The 22,707-nt window shown below is 39.1% G+C and overlaps 1 protein-coding gene across 18 annotated transcripts in view; it reads left to right on the forward strand.

Moving 5' to 3' along the window:
- The window catches only part of TRPM3 (transient receptor potential cation channel subfamily M member 3), an 829,755-nt gene that overhangs the window by 295,494 nt on the left and 511,554 nt on the right, over positions 1-22,707 (forward strand). For 14 of the 18 annotated variants that reach the window (XM_068553745.1, XM_068553763.1, XM_068553747.1 and 11 more), the window contains exon 1: positions 14,935-15,111. The exons of the other annotated variants lie outside the window; for them this stretch is intronic. In XM_068553745.1, coding sequence (XP_068409846.1) covers positions 14,935-15,111 — 177 coding nt within the window. Of the gene's footprint in view, positions 1-14,934; positions 15,112-22,707 lie in introns of those variants that run through there. 18 annotated transcript variants of the gene reach the window in all.

A 22,707-nucleotide genomic window follows, 5' to 3' on the forward strand; every position in this document is an offset into this window, starting at 1 on the left:
AACATCACTCTTATTATATTTTAAAATTTATTTTATTGAAGTATGGTTGATTTACAATGTTGTGTTAATTTCTGCTGTACAGCAAAGTGATTCAGTTATACATACGTATATATGTTATTTTCCATATTCTTTTCCATTATGGTTTATCACAGAATATTGAATATAGTCCCCTGTGCTACTTCCTTGTTGTTTATACATTCTATATATAATAGTTTGCATCTGCTAATCCCAAACTACCAATGCATCCCTCTGCCATCCACCCTCCCCCTTGGCAACCACAAGTCTGTTCTCTATGTTTGTGAGTCTGTTTCTGTTTCATAGATAAGTTCATTTGTGTCATATTCTAGATTCCATATATAAGTGATATTGTATGGTATTTGTCTTTCTCTGTCTGACTTACTCACTTAGTATGATAATCTCTAGGTCCATCCCTGTAGCTGCAAATGGCATTATTTCATTCTTTTTTATGGCTGAGTAATACTCCATTGTATATATGTACCACATCTTCTTTATCCATTTGTGGACATTTAAGTTGCTTCTATGTCTTGGCTGTTGTAAATAGTGCTGTTATGAACATAGTGGTGCGTGTACCTTTTTGAATTATAGTTTTGTCCGGGTACGTGCCCAGGAGTGAGATTGCTGAATCATATGGCAACTCTATTTTTGTTTTTTTGTGGAGCCTTCATTCTGTTTTACATAATGGCTGCACCAATTTACATTCCCACCAACAATGTAGAAGGGTTTGCTTTTCTTCACACCCTCTCCAGCATTTGTTCTTTGTAGATTTTTTTAATGATGGCCATTCTGACTGTTGTTAAGTGGTACCTCATTGTAATTTTTATTTGCATTTCTCTAATAGTTAACAATGTTGAACATCTTTTCATGACCATCACCCTTATTTTATACCATTATCCTGGGCCCAGAGGAGGGAGGTGCCATCACAAAATTCCCCACTCCTGCTTAGTGGTACAGCCTGGAGAAGAATCCAGCTGCCTTGGCTTCCATACTACTCCCATTCTACATAATCACGTCTCTATGGCTTCTGCTTGTCGCCCTCCTCTCTAACCCCAATCAGAACTGGAGGTGACACATGGCAATTTGTGTTGCAGAGGGAAATAGGGAGCTAAAGGGTGACTGAAAATTTGCTGTCCAGTGTATGGGAAAGATGCCAACAGAATATGACCTTACAGTAGGTCCAAAAATAAGTTTTGGCTCCAGGTGAATGCTTAAGGAGTCACATAATTCGAAGAGACTAAAAATTGTCATAATTGATAATTCCAGAAATTTTGGATTTAGCTAAGTATGTTTTTATAAGGTTGTGTTATGATGAGTTCCTTTTGTTGACTTTCTTCTTTGTCATTTTGCTTCTTGCCCATCTTTCCTATCGTTAAGGTTTATTGAGTTTTCAAGTTGGATTTTTCCCCAACTGGTTTGCTACCAGTTGACAGCTCTTAGAAACAGATGTTCTCCATTTTCTGGCTACTAGTCCAGAGAGCTTAGTTTAAGGTATTGACTCTGATCCTCGAAGTCTCTAGTAGCTTAAGTTCTGGCAAACTCAGAAATCCATGTTACATTTATTCAGTAGCCAGACAATAAGGTACATTCAATCACTCATTGCTTTTACCAGTCATTTTTGTGGCAGAGATCATAGCCACATCGAACCTGCAGGATTGCATCTCTCAGAGACTGAGATGACAGAGATTTCATGGCATTTGGATCCTTTTATTCTATGGAGATAGTGATTGTGGAAGAGAAAAGAAGGCTTAATACTATTTGAAAATATGAAGCAATAAGCTTTATTTAGAACAGATTGTGGATTATATCATAGAACAGAAGATCCCTTTAGTCACAGTTGCTGTTCAAGGAATTTTATCACACCATTTGGATGGGCCTTTAATAAAAAGGGTGATATAGGATTGCAGTTTGGTTAAGTATCAGCAAAGAAATGTTAGTCCAAATAGTTTAAATATAATGAGAAAGAAAGAGAGAATTTGAGACAGGTGTGCATGTGTGTGTGCACGTGCACACACACACAGCCTTTTATAAATAGTAGGCAAAATAATGAAGTCACAAAGGAAGGTGAATGGACCAGAGATGGTGCTAAGAGATGCTAACGGACTATGGAACAGCTATAAGAATATATAAATGAGTATTTATTGGAGCCTGGGTCGGGGATGGCCTTCCTTTAGCTTAACGTGTATGATGGGAGCTACAAAGGAAATGACTGCTAGATTTGAATGTATAAATGTTAAAAAAAATTTTATAAATTAACAAAAAGAACATAAACAAAAGACAAGTGGAGGGACTTCCTGGCGGTCCAGTGGTTAAGACTACATGCTTCCACTGCAGAGGAGTGCGGGTTCGTCCCCTCGTCAGGGAACTAAGATCCCACATGCCTCGTGGCACAGCCGAAATATATTTAAAAAAAAAAAAAAAGTGGAAAACTGTAAAAATACTAACAACTCATATGACGATGGGTTAATACCTTTAGTATAAAAAGAGCTGTTATGGATAAAGAGGAAAAATAAAACTCTATTACAAAGAAGAAGCAATTTACTAGAAGAACTACAATTGGCAACAGGAAAAATGGAGCTTTATAAGTTACTCAGTGAGTGCACAATACATTTCTTTTTCTGTGATCGACTTGGCCAGAAATTAATTTAAATTAATGATATACCTGGTTTTGTAAATGATTCAGTAATAAGGACATTTTTATCTATTGTTGAGGGGCATGTAAAATGGTACATTTTTCTGAATAACAATTTGGAAATACCTATCAAGAACCTAAAAAAATATTCATCACTTATGAACCAGTTATCCTTCAACCTAATTGTATCTTAAGGAAATGAATCAGAGATGTGCACAAAAATGTATGAGCAAGTTTATCCATAGATAGTATTATTTATTACAATGAAAATGGAACCAGGCTGATAACTTGCAGTGAATAAAATAACACAATAAAATTCTATATACCGGGCTTCCCTGGTGGCGCAGTGGTTGGGGGTCTGCCTGCCGGTGCAGGGGACACGGGTTCGAGTTTTGGTCTGGGAGGATCCCACATGCCGCGGAGCAAGTAGGCCCGTGAGCCACAATTACTGAGCCTGCGCGTCTGGAGCCTGTGCTCCGCAATGAGAGAGGCCGCGATGGCGGGAGGCCCGCGCACCGCGATGAAGAGTGGCCCCCACTTGCCGCAATTAGAGAAAGCCCTCGCACAGAGGCGAGGACCCAACACAGCCATGAATGAATAAACAAATAAAATAAAAAAAATTAAAAAAAAAAATTCTATATACCAATTTAATATTATAATTTCTAAGAATATTTGATAACATGGAGGTCAATTTATGATATCATCATATTAAGTTATATATAAAGTATAATTCCTAAAATGCTTGATAAAATTTCTTAAGTCACATGAATAGTTATTTATGGGTAGTGAAATTATAGGCATTTTTAATTTTTTATACTCCTATGAATTAATAAAATTTTGTATTGAAAAGTTCTTTTTTATAATCAGGGAAAAAAATATATTTTCCCCAGCTTTATTACATACAAAAAATTCACTAATTGTATGGTTTGATGAATTGCAGCAATTATATGCAGTTGAGTAACTGGCATTACATTCAAGATACAGAACGTTTTCATCACCCTAAAAAATTCCTCATGTCCTTTTGCAGTCAATTCTATCCTCAAACAATTACTGGCAGTCTCTGCTCTTTCTGTCACTATTGTTTGTCCTCTCTAGAATTTCATATATCATTTTGAGATCCATGCTGCTTATATATGCCATCTTTTTATTCTAAGGATTTTATTTTGAAAGAATATTCAGTATGTGGCTCACTCCAAGAATTAACCCAGGAGTGAAGAGGCGATGGGGCATAATGAAAAGAAGAAATACTGAGGCTGGAGAGTCTGGATAAGTCATCTACATCTTCTGATTCTCAGTTTGCTCATCTCTAAGATGAGGTTAAAAATAACATTTTCCTTACCCATACTTCAGCATCATTATGGGTAACAAATTAGAATATGCTTGTTAAACCACTTTGTGAAGCATGTGTATCAATTTCTGTCTTAATTATTATTGTGAGTATGATTATTATTGCTGATGTGTAGGTCAGTGTACCTATCCCCTTCAAAAGGAGATTTGCCTTTATGTGAAATAGAGAACTGCCTTCGTAAAGGTATATTCTGACATTAAGTTAAGTCCTAATAAATTGTTATCATGGGAGATGTTTGAGAATGGACCAGACTGTCACAAGTGGTAAATGATTGAATTCTCTAGCATGAGTTATTTTCAGATTCAGGTTCTGATATCTATACTTTCCCCCTTTCCTCTTTCTCTTTTCCAAATCCCTCTACATTTAGAGCTTGGTCTCTACTAGCAGGTTAGAGTATAAGAATGTACTCCTTTTATTAACTTTTAAAATATCTAATAAGTAATTCTTAGACTTTTCAAGGGAATGGAGTTAAGATTTGGAGAAACAAAAAGGCAGTGAAACCCAATAAATGTTCAACCCAGTTTGCAGATAAGCACCATGAAATAACTTTAAATAACTTGAAAGGATACAATGAACATGTCTAGGTCATTCATTCATTATTTATTCATTCTACAGTCACCAAATTTTGATTGAGTTTCCATCATGTTCTAGACGTTCTGTAGGACCTGGGATATAGTTGGTAATTGTCCTAATAGAAATTACAATCAAGTAGGAGACGAAGACAAAAAATAAATCATTAAATAGTTACAAATTCTGATAAGGGTAAAAAGAATTCAAACAAAAACTGCAATGGGTGATGGAGTGTAAGGCTAGAGAAATCAAGAAAGGAATCTCCAGGGAGACTACACTTAAGCAAGACCTGAAGCATGAGAAGGAGCTAATCTTGGGAAGAGCTGGAGAAAGAGCATTAGGAGGAGAAGAAGAAACACTACGTGTAAATACCCTGTGACAAGAAATACAGGAACTAAAAAAATCAATATGGCTGACACACGATGAATACGGAAAGGTCCATAGTTGAAGCCGGAGAGTTAATAAGCAGGATCAAATCAGACTGAGATGAAGACTTTGGGCTCTGTCCTAACTCCCTGGGGAGAACTGGATGGTTTTACTCATGGGGGTGCCTTAATCTGTTTTAATCCTGAGTGTTTTCATAAAATCGAACTGATCATTCTCTCATCTGATCTGTAACCAACCGTTTAATTGCAAAGAATTTAATTAAGATGCAAAGAAAACTTACACATATTAAAGCTTTATCTACCTACTTTCTTTTGTTTTTTTTTAATGGTAACTATTGTTTTTATTTATTAAAAAAATTTTTTAAATTTATTTTTGGCTGTTTTGGGACTTCATTGCTGTGTGTGGGCTTTCTCTAGTTGCGGTGAGTGGGGGCTACTCTTCATTGTGGTGCATGGGCTTATTGCAGTGGCTTCTCTTGTTGTGGAGAACGGGCTCTAGGTGCATGAGCTTCACTAGTTGCAGCACGTCGGCTCAGTAGTTGCGGCACGCAGGCCCTGGAGTGCACGGGCTTCAGTAGTTGCGGTGTGTGGGCTCAGTAGTTGTGGTGTGTGGGCTCAGTAGTTGTGGTTCACAGGCCCTAGGGCATGCGGGCTTCAGTAGTTGTGGTGCGCAGGCTCAGTAGTTGTGGCTCGTGAGCTCTAGAGTGCAGGCTGAGTAGTTGTGGCACACGGGCTTAGTTGCTCCATGGCATGTGGGATCTTCCTGGACCAGGGATAGAACCCGTGTCCCCTGCATTGGCAGGCAGATTCTTAACCACTACACCACCAGGGAAGTCCCTATCTACCTATTTTCTAAAATAATAATTTAAGATTTTCGCTTGGAGATAATTTCAGGTACAATAGGACATTATAGTTCTTTCCTCTATTATCATCTCTCCACTTCCTTATTGGGGAAGGCTTCCCAGGAACACCTGGGGGTCCCATGCAGTCAACCAGATACCCCATGCCAACACATGTATTGTTTAGGCTCCTGTGGGTGGCTTTGGCTAGATTTAGAATAACAACAGTCGGAATCTGATTTATTAGCCAATTTAGAAGCTATTGTAAGTCAAATTTTTCTTTGCTACCTAATTTTCTAGTTTAACAGCTTCGGGTCAGTAGTAAAGTTTTGATATTATTTTGTTTTCTCCCCAGATGCTTTTGTACATTTCATACGAGGGTCAAGTAACTTTGAATAATCACCATAATTTTATATGATTACACAGATACCTTTGGTATTTACTTACTATGATAGTTATCAGGCCAAGTGTATTTTTTGTGTAATTGAAACTTCTTGTTACCCTAGTAAGTATCTAGAATATTGTCTTTCAGTCATGAAGACTGCTGGTTTTATGAGCTATCTAACTAAAGTATATGAAACTAATTCTGTTGCCTTAAAAATAGATTTTATTTTTATTTTATATATTATAAAACATTACACAATATCTCAAGTTTATATTTGAATTAAAACCATGGCTCTGAAACTTACTGTATGAACTTGAATAAGTATTTAACCTTTCTGTGCCTCCATTTTCTCATCTAGAAAATGCATGTGGGGATAAAAGTGGGGTAGTAATGAGAATTAAATGAGTTCATATGTGTATATGTATATATATTCAGTATATGGAGAACTTACCCCACATTTGCAAGAATCATGTGAATCCTTCAGAAAAATTCATTTTTCCGCTTCTTAAATACTGTGTCCCGGGCCTTGTGTTAAAAATATTGGCATACCAAATGATTAAGGAGAAATCATTGTCTCACCAGAGAGACCTGAGCTTCTAGCCCAGGACAGGCTGCCCCAGCCAGATGGAACAGGAGAGTAGGGAAGGGATGTGGATGTTAGCAGTAAGAACATACGAAACCCAGAGCCGGGAAGATCCCACATACCGCGGAGCAGCTAAGCCCATGCACCACAACTACTGAGCCTGCGCTCTAGAGCCCGTGAGCCACAACTACTGAGCCCGCGTGCCACAACTACTGAAGCCTGCATGCCCAGAGCCCGTGCTCCGCAACAAGAGAAGCCACCACCATGAGAAGCCTGTGCACCACAACAAAGAGTAGCCCCTGCTTGCCACAACTAGAGAAAGCCTGTGTGGAGCAACGAAGACCCAACGCAGCCAAAAATAAATAAATAAAAATAAACTAATTAATTAAAAAAACAAAGAAAAGAAACCCAGAGCCATTGGGAGAACCATTGGTCCTCCTGTGCTCTGCAGGATTCTTATGTTACGGTTAGATGCGCAAGTTACTTTTTCTGTTTTCAGATTGTGTCAGTGATCAAATACCACCTTCCTTTTGGAATGCAACCAAAAACTTGTATAAATCTTTTTGTTTTTAATTGTAGTGGTGTAGTGTGAACAGCACAGATTATAGAACCAGATGCACAGATTATAGAATCAGATAGACCTGGATTCAAGTCCATTTACTACCCATGTGACTGTTGACAAAAATAATAAATAAACAGTCAGTAATAAGAATAGGAAAGGGTTTTATTTGAGCCAAACTGAGGACTAGCCTGGAAGCGTGCTTCCCAGATTACTCTGAGAAACCGCTCCAGAGAAGCAGGGTTTTCAGTACAGTTTTAGGTCTTGTCAGAACACAGAACATTAAACATTTCTTCAGGGGTTACATTTCTTCAGGGTTTCAAAAAAAAAGAACAGACCAGCATGTACACAGTGAGTCAGTATGGCCTTGGCACCTGGGAAGGTAGCCTTATCATCAGAGGAGTACCAGTGTTGGCATTCTAGGAAGAGGGGCATTTAATCTTTATTTTTAACATGGATATTCTTTATTTCTGGTCAATGTGCGCTTTTCTTTCATTAAAGCAGATGTACAGTGTGTGTTTGATAGGCCACAAACAGACTATTTTAGTTAGCATAAAATTCAAATTAATTCATGTATAAGTCAGAGTGAGTTCCCTGTACCTCAATATGTGAAAATTTCTTTTATTATGACTTACTGCAAGTTTCTTAACTTTTTTGAGTCTTTGGTTTTCTGAGACTATTTCCCCATCTGTAAAATGAGGATAATAATGCTACAAATCTCATAGGTCTGTTGTGAAAACTAAATGAGCTATGCACTTAGAAGGATTAATGCACTTTAGCATATAATAGGTGCTCAAAGTTGTCAATCATCATCTTAACATTATTATAATTAACTAGTATGTTTATTTTAAAGATGAGGATTCATAAAAGTTGTATAAATTGCCCAATGACTTAATGTGGATTCAAACCCAGTTCTTCCTGATTTCAAAATCCATGTTTGCATTGATTTTATGCCGCCTCATAAGAAAAGCAAAACAAACAAAACAAAAACTGGACCAATCCCTCAAAAACTAGAATCGTGTAATCCCCACCACTATTGTTAATTAAAATAAAAATGAAAGGCTCATGGTTGTTAAAAATGTGATATCAGAATAAGCATCAACAGTGATACATTTTATGGTAGGCTGACAAAAGTAGATAGCAAGTATGGTTTTCATTAGCTTTCTTTGTTAAAATCCTCTTTTGTGCAGATCTACTGCTTTGAGGATTTTCCAGATCACAGCATGTCTGTTTCCCAGGTGAGCACACCTTATGGTTCAACACAGTGGTAGCCATTAGTGTCAGAAGCCCAGATGCACAAGGTGGAGTGTGCAGCTCAGGCAGTTTCTCTGCTCTCATGGGTGGGCGTCGGATGGTGTTTGAGAAGGTATATGTGAGGCATGAGCTTGAACTTGTATCTTATTTGAGCATGCGTTAGTCAAAAGATCAGATTTATGCTGCACTGTTAGCAACGAAATATTGAGCTTCCCTCCAATTCACACAGTTTATTCAAGCAGTAATTGGAGATTCACTGCTTAAATCTCCCTCCCAAAAGATGTTCATTCACAACTTTTGTACCAAGTTGGCCAGATTTGTGGTTTTCATAATGGAGAAGTCTCTAAAATACCTGTATTCTCTCTGTGTGTGGTACACTTGAGCGTGTGTGTGTGTATGTGAGATGTCTAGGCTCAGAATAGAGACTATCTGCAGTAATCAATAGCATTGCAAGTATTAAAAGAATGCAAATATTAAGCGGTTTAGAAATGCACATCTCAAATTCCTGTAGTTTTAATAAGCCTCCATAGACTCATTAAAATTTTCGGAATTGTACAAAAAAGCAATCCCCTTTGTGAATGAAAGTATTAGGGTTTCAAAGCTTGCATGAGGATGTATTTTAGCTCTTGGCCTTTGAATACTTGTTATACGTGTGTGTGTGTGTGTGTGTGTGTGTGTGTGATTTCTATTTTTGATGAAACAGAAACTGCTTATATACCTTAATGTTTTCCAATTGAAACATTTTATATATTAAAGCTTTGTACTCTGTTAGTGGAATATATGATCCCCTCCCAGCTGCAGAGAGGAAAGCAGTAAGTAAAGGCAGGTGTGGTTTTCTTCTGTGTTCTCTGAAGCTTATCCTCTTACTGGAACAAGCAAAGGAGGAAATGAAGGCGTTTTGCTTTGCTTTTCCTAGAGCAGCAGCTTTGGGAAAGACAGCACATTTGACTTCATATTATTAATAATCAATTACTAATATTTTTTGAGCTTTTACGATGTGCTGGTTCCTCTTTTGAGGGTTCTGCATATATTAGCTAATTACTTCACAATATTCCTTTGACATCGGTAGTAGTATTATCCCCAAGTTACAGATGAAAAAACTAAAGCATGGTAAGGTTAAGAAACTTCCCAAAGCTACATGAAATGGTAAAGTTGGGGTTCAAATCCAGGCCATTGGCTGTATGGCCTGTGCTCTTAAGCACTGTGCCAGTGTTTCCAGTGAAAGAGATAACAATAATCATCATCATTCATCATAATTACACTTAAATGTGTGTTTACTATATAAGCACTGTGCCAATTGATTTTAATCTTCACAAACATCTTGAGGTGGAAACTGCTGTGGACCCCATTTTACAACATGGAAACTAAGACTCTGGGAGGTTAACCGGCCCAGGGCTACACAGCTGTGAGAGGTGAGACTTGAGTTTGAATTAAATCTGACTGCAAAGCTAGCAAATAGACAGGGAGAAGGAAACACAGACCAATCCCTGCCCATTTCTAGATAACATGGCTTCTCATTAGCCAGAGCTTATCCCTACCTCCATTACAGGGGCAAAAAAGAGGAAATTACATGCACTTCAGGCTTCAGATACAGTGGAGGTCACTTTGTAACAGAGGTTCTATATGGCACACTTCACTTAGGGAGAGAGGGGGAGTCAGTTATTAAACTGTATGTTGAGTAAATTAATTAATTCATGAAGAAAATTTTTTAGAGAAACTACATTATTAGTGAGTTTGCCCTCAGAGCTCCCTACAGGACCTTTATGAGAAGTAATTCAAGGGACATAAGAGAATTAGACACCATTATATTTAAAGTGCCCTATGACATAATATTGACTATAACCATGAAGAGGGTTTTTACATAAAGATACTCCATCATGTGAAGAAGGATCAAAGGTCCAAGATGTCCAGTATGGAGAAGAGGTTTGAGTGGAGCTTGTTGCCTGTCTTTATACTTTTGGAGAACATTCTCTGGAAGAGAAACTCGACTGGGAAGTTCCAGGGAGACACATTTTATCTTAGTTGTAGGAAGAACTTTCTCTCAACTAGAGCTGTCCACCCATGGACTGGGGTGCCTTAGAAACACACCCGCTCCCTGCCACCGCATGCAGAGGGGGGGATAGCACTCAAGGAGCCGGGGAGAAATGGAGTAGACAACTATTCTAATTTTGAGACCTTTTAATTTTATACAGCATAAATGTTGTTTAAGCTACTTAACTGAGTGAGTCATGGGTTTTAATAGATTTTAATGTATGTTAGAATCTGTTATCTATAAAAGATACCAAAAGGGGAAAAATAAGTGTAGAAAAAAATTATTTAATCTATTTGGAAAACATATTTGAAACTAAAGTAAGAACTGTTCTGTATCAATGGAATCTATAAAGAGATTTAACACCTTAGAAAATATTGTTGAAGGATCTAAAATTTCTAAAAATTTTATGGCTGTATTTGAGCGCAGTTAAAGCGAAGAAAGAGGAAAAGCATGGTTTTTTGATAAAAATGATAAATTGCCAGTGCTTACAACACAAATGTTTTTCTGATAAAAGTGATGAATTATCAAACACAACAAATAGGGTGATGATATTGAAATTACAAAATATTAAGGCAAATGAAGTTATCTTGCAAAGGCTCACCTTTGGACTGATTTCTGCTATTTCACTGGGATGCTTGAGTATCGTCCTTCTGAACTAGGTACACTACATTCACTGTGAGAGCCTCGAAATATCTGTTCAATTAATGTCAGATACGTATGAATTTCCGTGTTTTAACAACATTGTGAAAAATTATATTGGAGCATTTTTTAAAAAACACATCTTAGGCGGCAGATTTGGAACACTGAACCACCCGTATACTGTGTCATTTCCTTTCTGTTTTCTTAGGTTTTCATGGATCAGCCCCTTGTATATCTAAGAAGTATAAGGGAAGACAGTGTGCAAAGTGGAGCAATGCTATGTAGAGGATGCCATGATTTTTTTAAGGAGAGGGAATGTGGTTGTCAAAAGGAAGGCAGGCAGCCTGTCTGTACTGTGGCTCGTCATCAGCATTGAGACAGCTCAAATCTTATCATAATTCCTAAATTTAGCATCATTAAGACAGGAAGTAAAACACAAAGATGATCAGTGGGAAGTGGGCTTACATAGCATAGGAGAAAATTAGTTCAAAGACAGGCTTCAGAGAGCAGAGATTTGATGTGCTGGGCTTGCTATTTTGGGGGATACTGAAAGCTGATGTGGTCATGTCAGGCTTTTAAGTCTGTTGGTATTTATTGTGTAGCTTTGTAAACATCCACATTCATAAAATTGGTAAACAGGCATTTTGGATTTATGAGATGCAGACGTCTGGGGCTGGGCTTGCTCCTCTCTGCTCTTTCCTCATTAGACTCCTCTCTAAAAGCCAGGAAGACATCATTCCATGTGAAAATATCATTTCTTGAAGCAGGGCGGGATCCTGAGAACTGCTTCAGATGTTGTGATAGCAAACAATTGTGGCCCAAACTATTCCAACAATGGAAGAAAAACCTCCTCTCAAGCACTGTCATTCTTCTTTGATCTTTACTTCTTTTGTGGTGTAGTCTCCAATTCTCTAGAGGTTTTGTGCTCTCTCCTCTAATTGCCATTATAGAGGGCTGTGAATCCTCCTACTTCTCCATTCCGCGGAGTTCCAAACTATTCTCTTTGACCAAAGTTATTCAGTAAAAATTAAGGGGGCTAGGAGGATCAAAGGCTGTGTGTTTTCAGAATGATGCTGTCCTTTGTGTGGGGTCCTTAACAATGAGGGACAGTGGGGGCAAGGGAGAGGTAACTGCAGTGTTTCAGCATTTTAACCGACCACTTAATAGCATTTAATAACTTACGGAGGTTGGTGCCTGGTAGCCTAACCAAAGGCAACATCTTGCAATCTGATGAATACCACTCTGCAGTATAGCATGAGGAAATCCATACTGCTGTCTTAGTTTCCCACTTTTCTCCTTACCCCATTTATTAATCTCATGGTAACTCATATAAGAAGCTGTCAGGTTTAATCTGCCTTGCTTGACTTCATTACCTGGTACTAAAAGTGTATATACTTGTGCATGCTTAAGGAAATCATCAGCAGGTTCCCACCTCAGCATCAGTGCTTGCTACCTGGAAGATAAATCATGGTATAAGAGACTCAGTATACGCCAGGCACTGTTCTAAGTGCTTTACTGATCTCTTAGCTGACTTAGTCTTCACAGCCTTAGGTGTGTGGTTTCATTTTTATCTCCATTTTACAGATGAGGACTCTAAGGCACAGAGCAGGCCGGTAAGTTGCCCAAGGCCAGGGTCAGAATTAGAGTTTGAACCATGCAGCCTGATTCTAGAATTCATGGTATTTACTATATCAACGTCAAACCAAAGAAATAATTTGAAACAGATGCTGAGCATTTTTTCTTCATGGTCTTTTAGCTCAACTCTTATGTAGGGTTAAATCACCAGAAAGCTGAAGCAGTAGCTTAAATGCTGTGGCTGCCATAACTATGAAAGAAATAGGAAAGAAGATAAAGCTTGTCTTTATAGTCTTGTAGACTGGTTTCAGTCTAAATCCCAGTTTTATTAGTTATGTCATTACTAATTCTCAATTACTCATTACGAATTTCTCAAGACCTCAGTCGCTCAATCTGTGAAATGTGGATATGACAGTAGCATGTACTACATAGAGTTATTGTTGACATGAACTTACATAATGCATTTAGAGTGCCTAGCACAATGCTTGATACAGACATGTTAGCTGTTACTGTTTTAAGCTGCCTTTAATCTTTGGTGGAAATAGAATGGTGGCAGATAGTGAACCAACTGTGTGTGTGTGGGGTCTATAAAGTGATATTGGTTAATAGAAGGAAATCAGATGCATGAATTTTATTACACAAGGCAAGTCAGTAGTCTGGATTCTACCCATGGACTAGATTTTCTATAAAAAAATCCTTAGTGTCTTTAGATCTGTAACACAGGACCACTGTGAGGGAAATACAGTTGTAATGTGGTGTGTCAGGTATTTATTACACTCCAGGGAGGATCCATGTTGCTCCAAATTCTGAATTACAGCAGGGTCTCTGTGTATCACATCTGCTCTCACATCTCCCGTTTCTGCTTCAGAATGCATAATAGTCATGGAGCTGGGATTTACCATTCTCTTCTAGTTAATTCAAAATTGAAAATCAGTCCAGTCATAGGGAGGGACATAAAGAGGAAGAATAAGATGGAAATGCTCTAAGGATGTGAGGGTTCTCCTGGGCAGCCGTCAGTCAACTGCACTCACTGACGTCTGATTCCTCGGGATGGGGGCGTTTACGTGGGGCTTGTGACTTCCTCTTCCCAACCACCTCACTGCCTTCAACTGGAAGAGTTCCCCTTTGTGCTTTCTCACCACAGGAGCCCTAAAGACTATTCACACCAACGCAGCAACTCTCTCTTAAAGCTTCCCTTAGGAAATGGTGGGGGTGGGTATCCCCAATTCAGGAAACTCCATCTTTTATAGAAAGCATTCCTTCCATGTGGCACCTTAAGGGTTAAACTTTTGTTGCAGATAGAGTATCAAGTGGCTTTTCAGGATGGGATAACCCCCAATTTAGAAACAGCTGTTTCTAAAAGGTAAGCCAAAGATACATTAGTTTACACTGCTTTCTATGAAAGGAATAACTCACCGCTCCCTCTGTGTGTGTTAGTTTGCTTCTCTCTCTGCCGTCTGCCTCCTCTAATCTATATAATGTATACATCAGGGTGAGGACTGTCAATCACAGTTAATAAAAAACCCAGAACATGACAGAGATCCCTTTTATTGTAAATCCATTTTACAGTAGCTCTCAATTTATTGTCACATAAATCAAAAGTGTTTATCTTATCATTCGGAGGCATTCCCTTTTCCTTCTGTGTCCTAGCCCCTCCCCCCGTGCCAGTTTCCAGCCCCTCAGAGATGCTTTGTACCAGAAAGTGCAAGTTCCCTGTTCTGGCTTTATTGATGTTCCCTTTTGCTCTCCTCCTGGCTCCCCCCCAAACCAAGTGAGCAGAACAAATGGCCAGGGTTTTCCCCCAATGCCTGACCTGCGTTTACTGGGAGGAGAGTAGGAGAGGGAGCACACATTCTGAGCAGGCTGCTCTGACTCCGACCGCTGGGTGTTCCGTGCAGGCTGTCCCTCTCCTTCAAAACCGTGCATCCCCTCCCCGAAGCAGCAGGCAGTGTGCCTCCATTCAGCCACATTTGGTATGCATGAGCACGGCTGCAGGGAGAGGGGAGGTGGCTTTCTTAAGAAGGTTCAGTGGCTAAGGCAACGCCACTTGACTAGTCTCCCAAGTTGCAGGAAGCCTCTGCCCTGATGGAATTCTCAGGTGTGGAGATGACCATGGGATGCCAGGGCTGTGGAGGACCGTTTATTTTCTAGGCACTGCTCAGGTTTGCGGCTTCTGGTTTTCCCGGTGGAATTTGGACGGGGTCATGAATCAAACTGATGCTCCTCGACCCCTAAACTGGACCATCCGGAAGCTGTGCCACGCAGCCTTTCTCCCATCTGTCAGACTTCTTAAGGTACTGTAACTTGCTGCTTTGAATGGCTCTCATTGTGCTTTGCAGGTCTAAATACCCAACTTTGCACTTGGGCTGGGACACACCTTTTGGGGAGTATAGATGCCTTGTAGTACTGGCTCTGTTGCCCATGGCTGGAGAGAGGTTCTAAACGCCCCTCACCCCATGGTGTCAGGGAGGGAGGATGGTCTGAGCCACATTTGAGAATGAGATTGTGGTGGTATAGAATGGGCTGCCTGAGTGCTCCCCACCCCCAAAATCCCTAAAATAGAATTAATTAACTTCTTTGGGAGGGTGGGAACAGTGGTGGGAGTGAAATCTCTTACTCCCCTGTGTTTGGCTCCTGGATTCTTTTCCCTCCCTGGGGAAGCCTTTCGACCCAGTTTTCCTTTAAATGGAACCTGGGAGAACAAAGGATTCTCCTTATTAGTTTAAAAGCCCTGTGTCCTTAGGTGGTCTCTCAGATAAAGACAAAGAACAAGCCTCATCAGATTGTGACTTTTTTGGTGACTTTTTTTTTTTAAAGCCATGATAATTTTAGTCTCTTAAGTGAAGTCGGTAGTGGGAAAGTATTGTTAAATATATACCGAGTGTGTGCCTCTAGCTTTCTCTCTAGCTGAGTTACACAAAAGAACTATACCTGAGCTAGGATGCTACCTGGTGTCTGCAGCACTCCTCTTTCTAGAAGCAAATACATTAAAGATACTGAGAAATTCCCTACAACTTCATAATAATTCATCTTCATCATCTGCCTTGTAGGGAAGGAAATACAAGTAAAATTTAAAAGGTGCAGAAAACAAGTATTTTCCCTCAGAAAAGAGAATGTGGTAATACTTATTTGGGAAAAGTGCATATCTCTGGATGTTCCTCCCACATCCATGTGGAGTTAAAAAGGCAAGGTGAAGTTCTTAATTCTCTTTTCCATATTAATATGATACTGTGATATAATGACCACTGGAACTTGAGTCCAGTGTCACAATAGAGGATTAATAAGTTAACCCTGAATAAATTACGCTTGCAACATTTTTTTTTTTTCTGAGGCTGTGTTCTAGTTGGGTCAGATTTGATGTGGACCATTAGTTCTGTACAGCTAAGTGGCTTCTTACAGTGGAGTATTACCTTGTCTGAGTTTCCTTTATTCTGTTCAGCACAAACTGAGATTAACTTTCTCAAAGGCTACCCTCACGTACTGTTCAAACACCTCTCATATTGTTGTTATGATGGTGGTTTGCTTCCCTAAAAGAGTATTTTGGAGGAAAAGCAGGTTTGAGAGTGGGAGAGAAGCTTCCTTGGATATAAGGGCTTTTGCTGTATTGGAACAACATGCGTGATAGGGCATGAAAAAGAATGAGGCCAGGGAACTAACAAACAAATGTAAATTGTCTTCCAGAATTACTCCTGAATCCAGGGTCTGGGGCGAAGAGTGTCTTGTCAAACCTAACTATGACTGAGAAAATTGACTTTAGCAATGCCATGTGCAATAAGAAACATTTTTCAGTTAAATCATTCATTGGCTTTACCCCAAAGTAATGCTTTTTAACTTACATAATGATTTTTTAAACAAGTGTGTGTATACCACCTTCAATATATTATTCATTAATACTCTCATTTTTTTAATGGAAATGTTATTTTTCATTTGCTAGTCACAAAACCAGCAGAGAAGCATCTCTTTGAGGTACATTACTTATTTTTAGAAGAGCTCTCATCTTTTTTAGCTGAAAGTACCATCCATGCTATATACCAGCAGACATTGTCAATACTACACCAATACCATGGTTGGCATACAGCTCGGTCTTACCATGGTTTATTAACATGGTGCTTTATAACAATTCATTCTAATAAAGTGCATTCATGAGTATCCTTCCAATTCTCTCAATATCTGAAAGATAGGATTTGTTTTACCTGAGAACTTTCTTTCCAAATGACATCTGTATTTTTTGAAAGATTATACCTATCCTAGGAGACTTCAGATATTGAGCACATTTCAAACTAGAAAAAAAAGTGCTACCAAATTCTTTCAGCAATATTTGGAAAGAAATAAAAGCTGCTTCTGTATATGAGTTATTGTATTATCAACATTCTGGATATCAATGCCATGTAATTTTTTTCCCCTCTAGATTGTTGCTGTCTTGTCTTTGCTTTCCTAGTCCCTGTGTGTTCTTGCTCTGCTTTTACATTTTGAGTAAAATCGAAGTTTCTGAGTAATCATTTGCAACTGTTGCTCAGTGTTCTTCCTGGTTTAGTCTATAAATTAAATATTTAATAACAGCAGTCCTACTGTTCTTTCCGTACTTTCTGCTGGTTCTCTCCCTCTCCTCCTCCTCTCTCAGTCTCTTATTCTGTCCCCCACACTACCACAACCGTGTTAGTATAACGGATGGATTCTCTGTTGTCTATTGAAATTGTAAGTGAATAAACCCAGTTCTCCTATTCAATAGGTGATGTTTGTTCCTCTTTCAAGCTTTTCTGGTGTGATATGCCCTTTCCAATGCCCTGACTTGTCAGTAAATGCAGTTTAGGACATGATGGCATGATTAGATTTAACTAAACTCAGATGGCTCACCGTTTCTGACAGACAGGGCTCAAGCCAATTTCCCTCCCTATCCTTTCCTTGAAAATGTGTGTTTCTTTGCTAACTTACTTCAGTACCATGCTAATGTTTAGAAATGGCTTCATAATCCTGTTTCCTGTATTTCCCATTTCCTGATGAAAACAGGATACTAAAGAATTAGAAGGGAAAGGCCAGCATCTGAAGCATGAATTAAACCCAATGAGTGTTGGAATATACTTATTATTCCTTCTGAAAACATCTCATTTGTTGTTTTGTCCGTCTCAGAGAAAATTTTGAACATGCCAGCCAACTCACATTTTGAATTTGGGATTGCATTCGGAAATATCATTTGAAAATGAATTTTTGGACAGGCACATGACCATGATAGCCAAAAGTCAGAGGCTGTTTTCAAACGGATACATTTCAAATGGGACCCTTACCAAAATGTTTCTCTTCAGTTGTCATTTGCTTCATTCTCATGTGTTTCAAGATTTCATCTTACTATTAATCTCCAAAAGTATAATTTATTTCAGTGATAGAATGTTCTTAGCATATTTTATATTCATTATAAGGTCTGTCTCTGACGTTGTTTTATTTAGGAGATTTTATTTTGGTTACTTCTGTTGAATTTGAATATTAATTTTAGAGCAGAGAGCTTTTTTTTTTTTTTAAACATCTTTATTGGAGTGTAATTGCTTTACAATGGTGTGTTAGTTTCTGCTTTATAACAAAGTGAATCAGTTATACATATACATATGTTCCCATATCTCTTCCCTCTTGCATCTCCCTCCCTCCCACCCGCCCTATCCCACCCCTCTAGGTGGTCACAAAGCACAGAGCTGATCTCCCTGTGCTATGCGGTTGCTTCCCACTAGCTAGCTATTTTACGTTTGGTAGTGTATATATGTCCATGCCACTCTCTCACCCTGTCACATCTTACCCTTCCCCCTCCCCATATCCTCAAGTCCATTCTCTAGTAGGTCTGTGTCTTTATTCCCGTCTTGCCACTAGGTTCTTCATGACCTTTTTTTTTTTTTTCCCCCTTAGATTCCATATATATGTGTTAGCATACTGTATTTGTTTTTCTCTTTCTGACTTACTTCACTCTGTATGACAGACTCTAACTCCATCCACCTCACTACAAATAACTCCATTTTGTTTCTTTTTATGGCTGAGTAATATTCCACTGTATATATGTGCCACATCTTCTTTATCCATTCATCTGTTGATGGACACTTAGGTTGCTTCCATGTCCTGGCTATTGTAAATAGAGCTGCTGTGAACATTTTGGTACGTGACTCTTTTTGAATTATGGTTTTCTCAGGGTATATGCCCAGTAGTGGGATTGCTGGGTCGTATGATAGTTCTATTTTTAGTTTTTTAAGGAACCTCCATACTGTTCTCCATAGTGGCTGTATCCATTTACATTCCCACCAACAGTGCAAGAGTGTTCCCTTTTCTCCACACCCTCTCCAGAGCAGAGAGCTTTCTTTGTATTGATGTCTTGGTAGACTTAGTAAAGGGGCTTCTGAAAAATGGATTGCTTTGGGGAAAAGGAAAATCTGCACTTGTAACAGACTTTGGATACACATGTTTAAGCTAGTTTCTTAATGAGGACCAAATGGTCTGTATCATTTTATGATTTTCAAAGAAAGAGTATGACTTTGCCACTTTGAGTAATGTCAGAAAGAGATTAAAGAAATTGTACTTTGGACAGTTAGGCCTGAACACTGGGTCCTAATTCCTTCATGTTCCTAATCACCTGTGTGACCTTGGGAAATTACTTAACCTCTCTGTAACTTGGTGTCCTTCTCTTTAAAATGAAGAGTTTAGGTCTTGACTTAGATTCAATGCTTTGATTCCTTGTGGTGAAGGCTGCCATGCTCTGTGGGCCTGGAAGAACAGAGTCTATTGAGGCTAAAAGTAGCTAAGCTGGATTGAACATTAAACTGGAAGGACTAGAACAGTCAGCAGAGTTTAGATCATAAGGGGCCTTGTCTGCTAAGCCAAGGCAGTTGACAATGATCCTGAAAACGAGGGAGGGCCATTAAAGGGGTCTTAGCAAAGAAGCGATTGCTAGATTCAGCTATTAAATAGATTGCTTTGGCTGTAGTGTCTAGAGTGGATGGGAGATGGTAGGATTGGAAGCTGAGAGATTAAATTAGAGGCCTGAAGAATTCATGAGGACCAGGGCTAAGGCAAAAGTAATGAAGGTAAAATAAATAGGGACTTGTTAAATCAATTAGTTGTGGTGGAAGAAAGAATTTAGGATACCTTCAGATATCCTACTTTGCTGTCTGATGGTCCCAGTGGTGGTGGTTCCAGTGTCTGAGAATCAGGGTCCTGAGAAGGAAAGACAGAGCTTCTTGATTGGTGGTTCTTTGGTGAGCTAGAAAGGGTATGCCAGTTACTAATTCTAGTGGGACTGAGACAAAAGTAAGGCATGTAACTTCATGTCATTGATGAGTAAGAGCCCCATTGGAAGCCTGATAGCAGAACTCTTTGATTAAGTAATATACAATCAGAAATATCACTTCTAGTTTTCTTAGATTGTTTTTTTTTTGCTCTTATAAAACAATGCATAGTAAATTCCCAATTTTTTGAAATCCAGTCAAAAAGCTCAGAGTTTCATTTCATTTTTCCCCTCCTTTCCCTCTTTTATGTTATTATGCAAAGAGGGATAAATGAAGGTGAACTGGGTATGACACAAGAGAAATAATTGAAAGAGCAGTGATCAAGTTAGGCTACCAGATCACAAATTCTGCCCAAGTACCAATGTTTTCTACTCCTATAATTTCATGTCATGGTAACCAATGTCCATTGTATTGTCTCTGAATCATAGCAAGATCCTGATGACAAAATAAGTTGGGTCTGTCTTCTCCAGTTGATGCCAGGCATTCCAGAAACTGACTTCCCTTTGCTGGTCTCAAACTCTTAGAAAACAATTATGTTGAGATTCATTTCAATTTGTGTGTTAAATTTATTACTTTTAATGTCTTCTTTTCACATCTAAAATTCTGAATCTTTACATGGCAGGTAGAATAATATTAATACACCAGAGCTTTTCCTTAGCCAGGACAAGGCACTCCTAGACCACATGCTGGTGAGTAGCCATTAATTTCCCACAGGAAGAGAGGAAACATACACCTATTATATCTAGACATGTTCATGAATGGTGGTAAGTGAGGTCAGGGAACTTGTTATGGATCAATTCCACTAAGCACCTTAAAGATGGGAAACTTGAAGAATAAATTGCTTTTAGGAAAATGCAGTGTGTGGTTAGGCAAATTTTAAGGGCTACTAATAAAGAAACTTCTGTCTTTCCATCTCAGCATGCCAGCCTCAGATTCCCTTTAAGAAAATAAGAAAAAGAAAAGAAAATGTGCCCAAACTAAAACCCAGGAGAGACAAAATCTGTCTGGTGTGTTTCAAGTGGTGGCTTCAACTCAGACTGCTGAACAGTGACCATGTGATTTGCCTTTTTGTGAAATGTTCCTCGGGCAGCCTGAAGGAAATTCCTGAGGCAACAAGAAACCTGTCTCTCTGGAGAGCTCTGTCTTCTGATGCCCACCATTGTGGAGTAAAGAATGAAAGTGTGTGGTCACTGAAGAATGAGGAAGGGCATAGCTGGGATGTCCAAGCTCAGGGCCATCTGGTTCTGGGATGACTTGTGGAGTCACAGTAAAATGGGGCAAGGTCTGTGTCAAGGAAAAGGGTTCTGCCTTCCCTGTAGATGACTTCCTGCAGGGGGCAGGTGGGGAGGCGTGGGGGGTGGCAGGAACACTGCCTCTCCAGCAGTGGCTTTACATCCTCCCCCTCTCTCAGTCTGTTGGTATAATCTCAACTGGCTCCAAGCTCATCTGTGGACAACTAGATCATATCCTTTCTCCATTTCCATTAGCTAACATGAAAAAGAGTTTTAAAGACTGTGGCTCACAGAAAGTATTCCGTAAATGTTTATTGAAAAATAAATGAGTGAAGGAACATGTGAATGATACATGATATGCTAAGAATGCTTAGGAATCACTTGGGGAGCTTGTGAGCAAAGCAGATATTCATGTCCACCCCTTGGGGGTGCTGACTCAGTAAGTAGGTTGTCGGCCCAGGAATTTTCATTTTAACAAGCTCTCTCAGTGATTCTGGTATGAACACCCCTTAGAAGGACCGCACGCTGAGAAAAACTGCCGTAGATTCAACTGAGCTGGAGGGAAACTCAGTTAAATGCCCTCTCTCTTTTGCTGGCATCTGGGCAGAACAGATTATGTGTTAGTTAACAGTGGGAGCAAAGGGTTTTAAGTGAACAGTTCACAGGTTTTCAAAATTTTTAATCATGAAAGATCATTTATATAGAGAAGTAATTGAGTTCAGCTGCCCCGTTTTGGTTTGTAGATGATATAACATCATAAAGTGAAGGAATGTTTGTCCCTATTCTTTATCTTTTTCATTTATCTATTTGAGATTTCTCTGTGTATTATTTTCATGATGTTTTTCAGGCAATGACATACAATTTTAGATTTTTCTATCCTACTGAATTTATATAGAGGCATGATTGTGAACCAGAGCTCCCAAAGGTAGTGTCCATCGTCAAGATTCTGGAGCATCCTGCTTATGCCCCCTTTAAACTTCCCTATGATGGTACTTGGAATTGCAGTGGTCACTCAAGTGCATGTCCCTTAGATTCCAGTAGTATGTGATAGTACCAACTGAGCAGTGGTCAGTTCACTTCGGGACCAAGGCCAAAGCAGCCATAACTGATGACTACATTAGTAGAGATAATACCCGCACCCCTGCCCCCTGTCTGCTCTACCCTACATCCTTCAAAAACTAAGGAAGAGATTCTGGACAGGGAGGGGGAGGAATGGAACATCCAGGGCTTTCATTTGAAAAAGCATGTTCAAACTCAAAATTAATTTTATATTTGATTTTTTTAAAATGATGCCTGGTATTAAATATTAAATGTGGAAAATTGAGCTGAACAAAATTTTCTTGGCTCCTGAGCATGTGAGAAAGATACAAAGCTATAATTGCTTGGGTAAGGTGGGGGCAGG

Source organism: Eschrichtius robustus, chromosome 10 (genome assembly GCF_028021215.1).
Source record: "Eschrichtius robustus isolate mEscRob2 chromosome 10, mEscRob2.pri, whole genome shotgun sequence".
NCBI lineage: Eukaryota > Metazoa > Chordata > Mammalia > Artiodactyla > Eschrichtiidae > Eschrichtius > Eschrichtius robustus.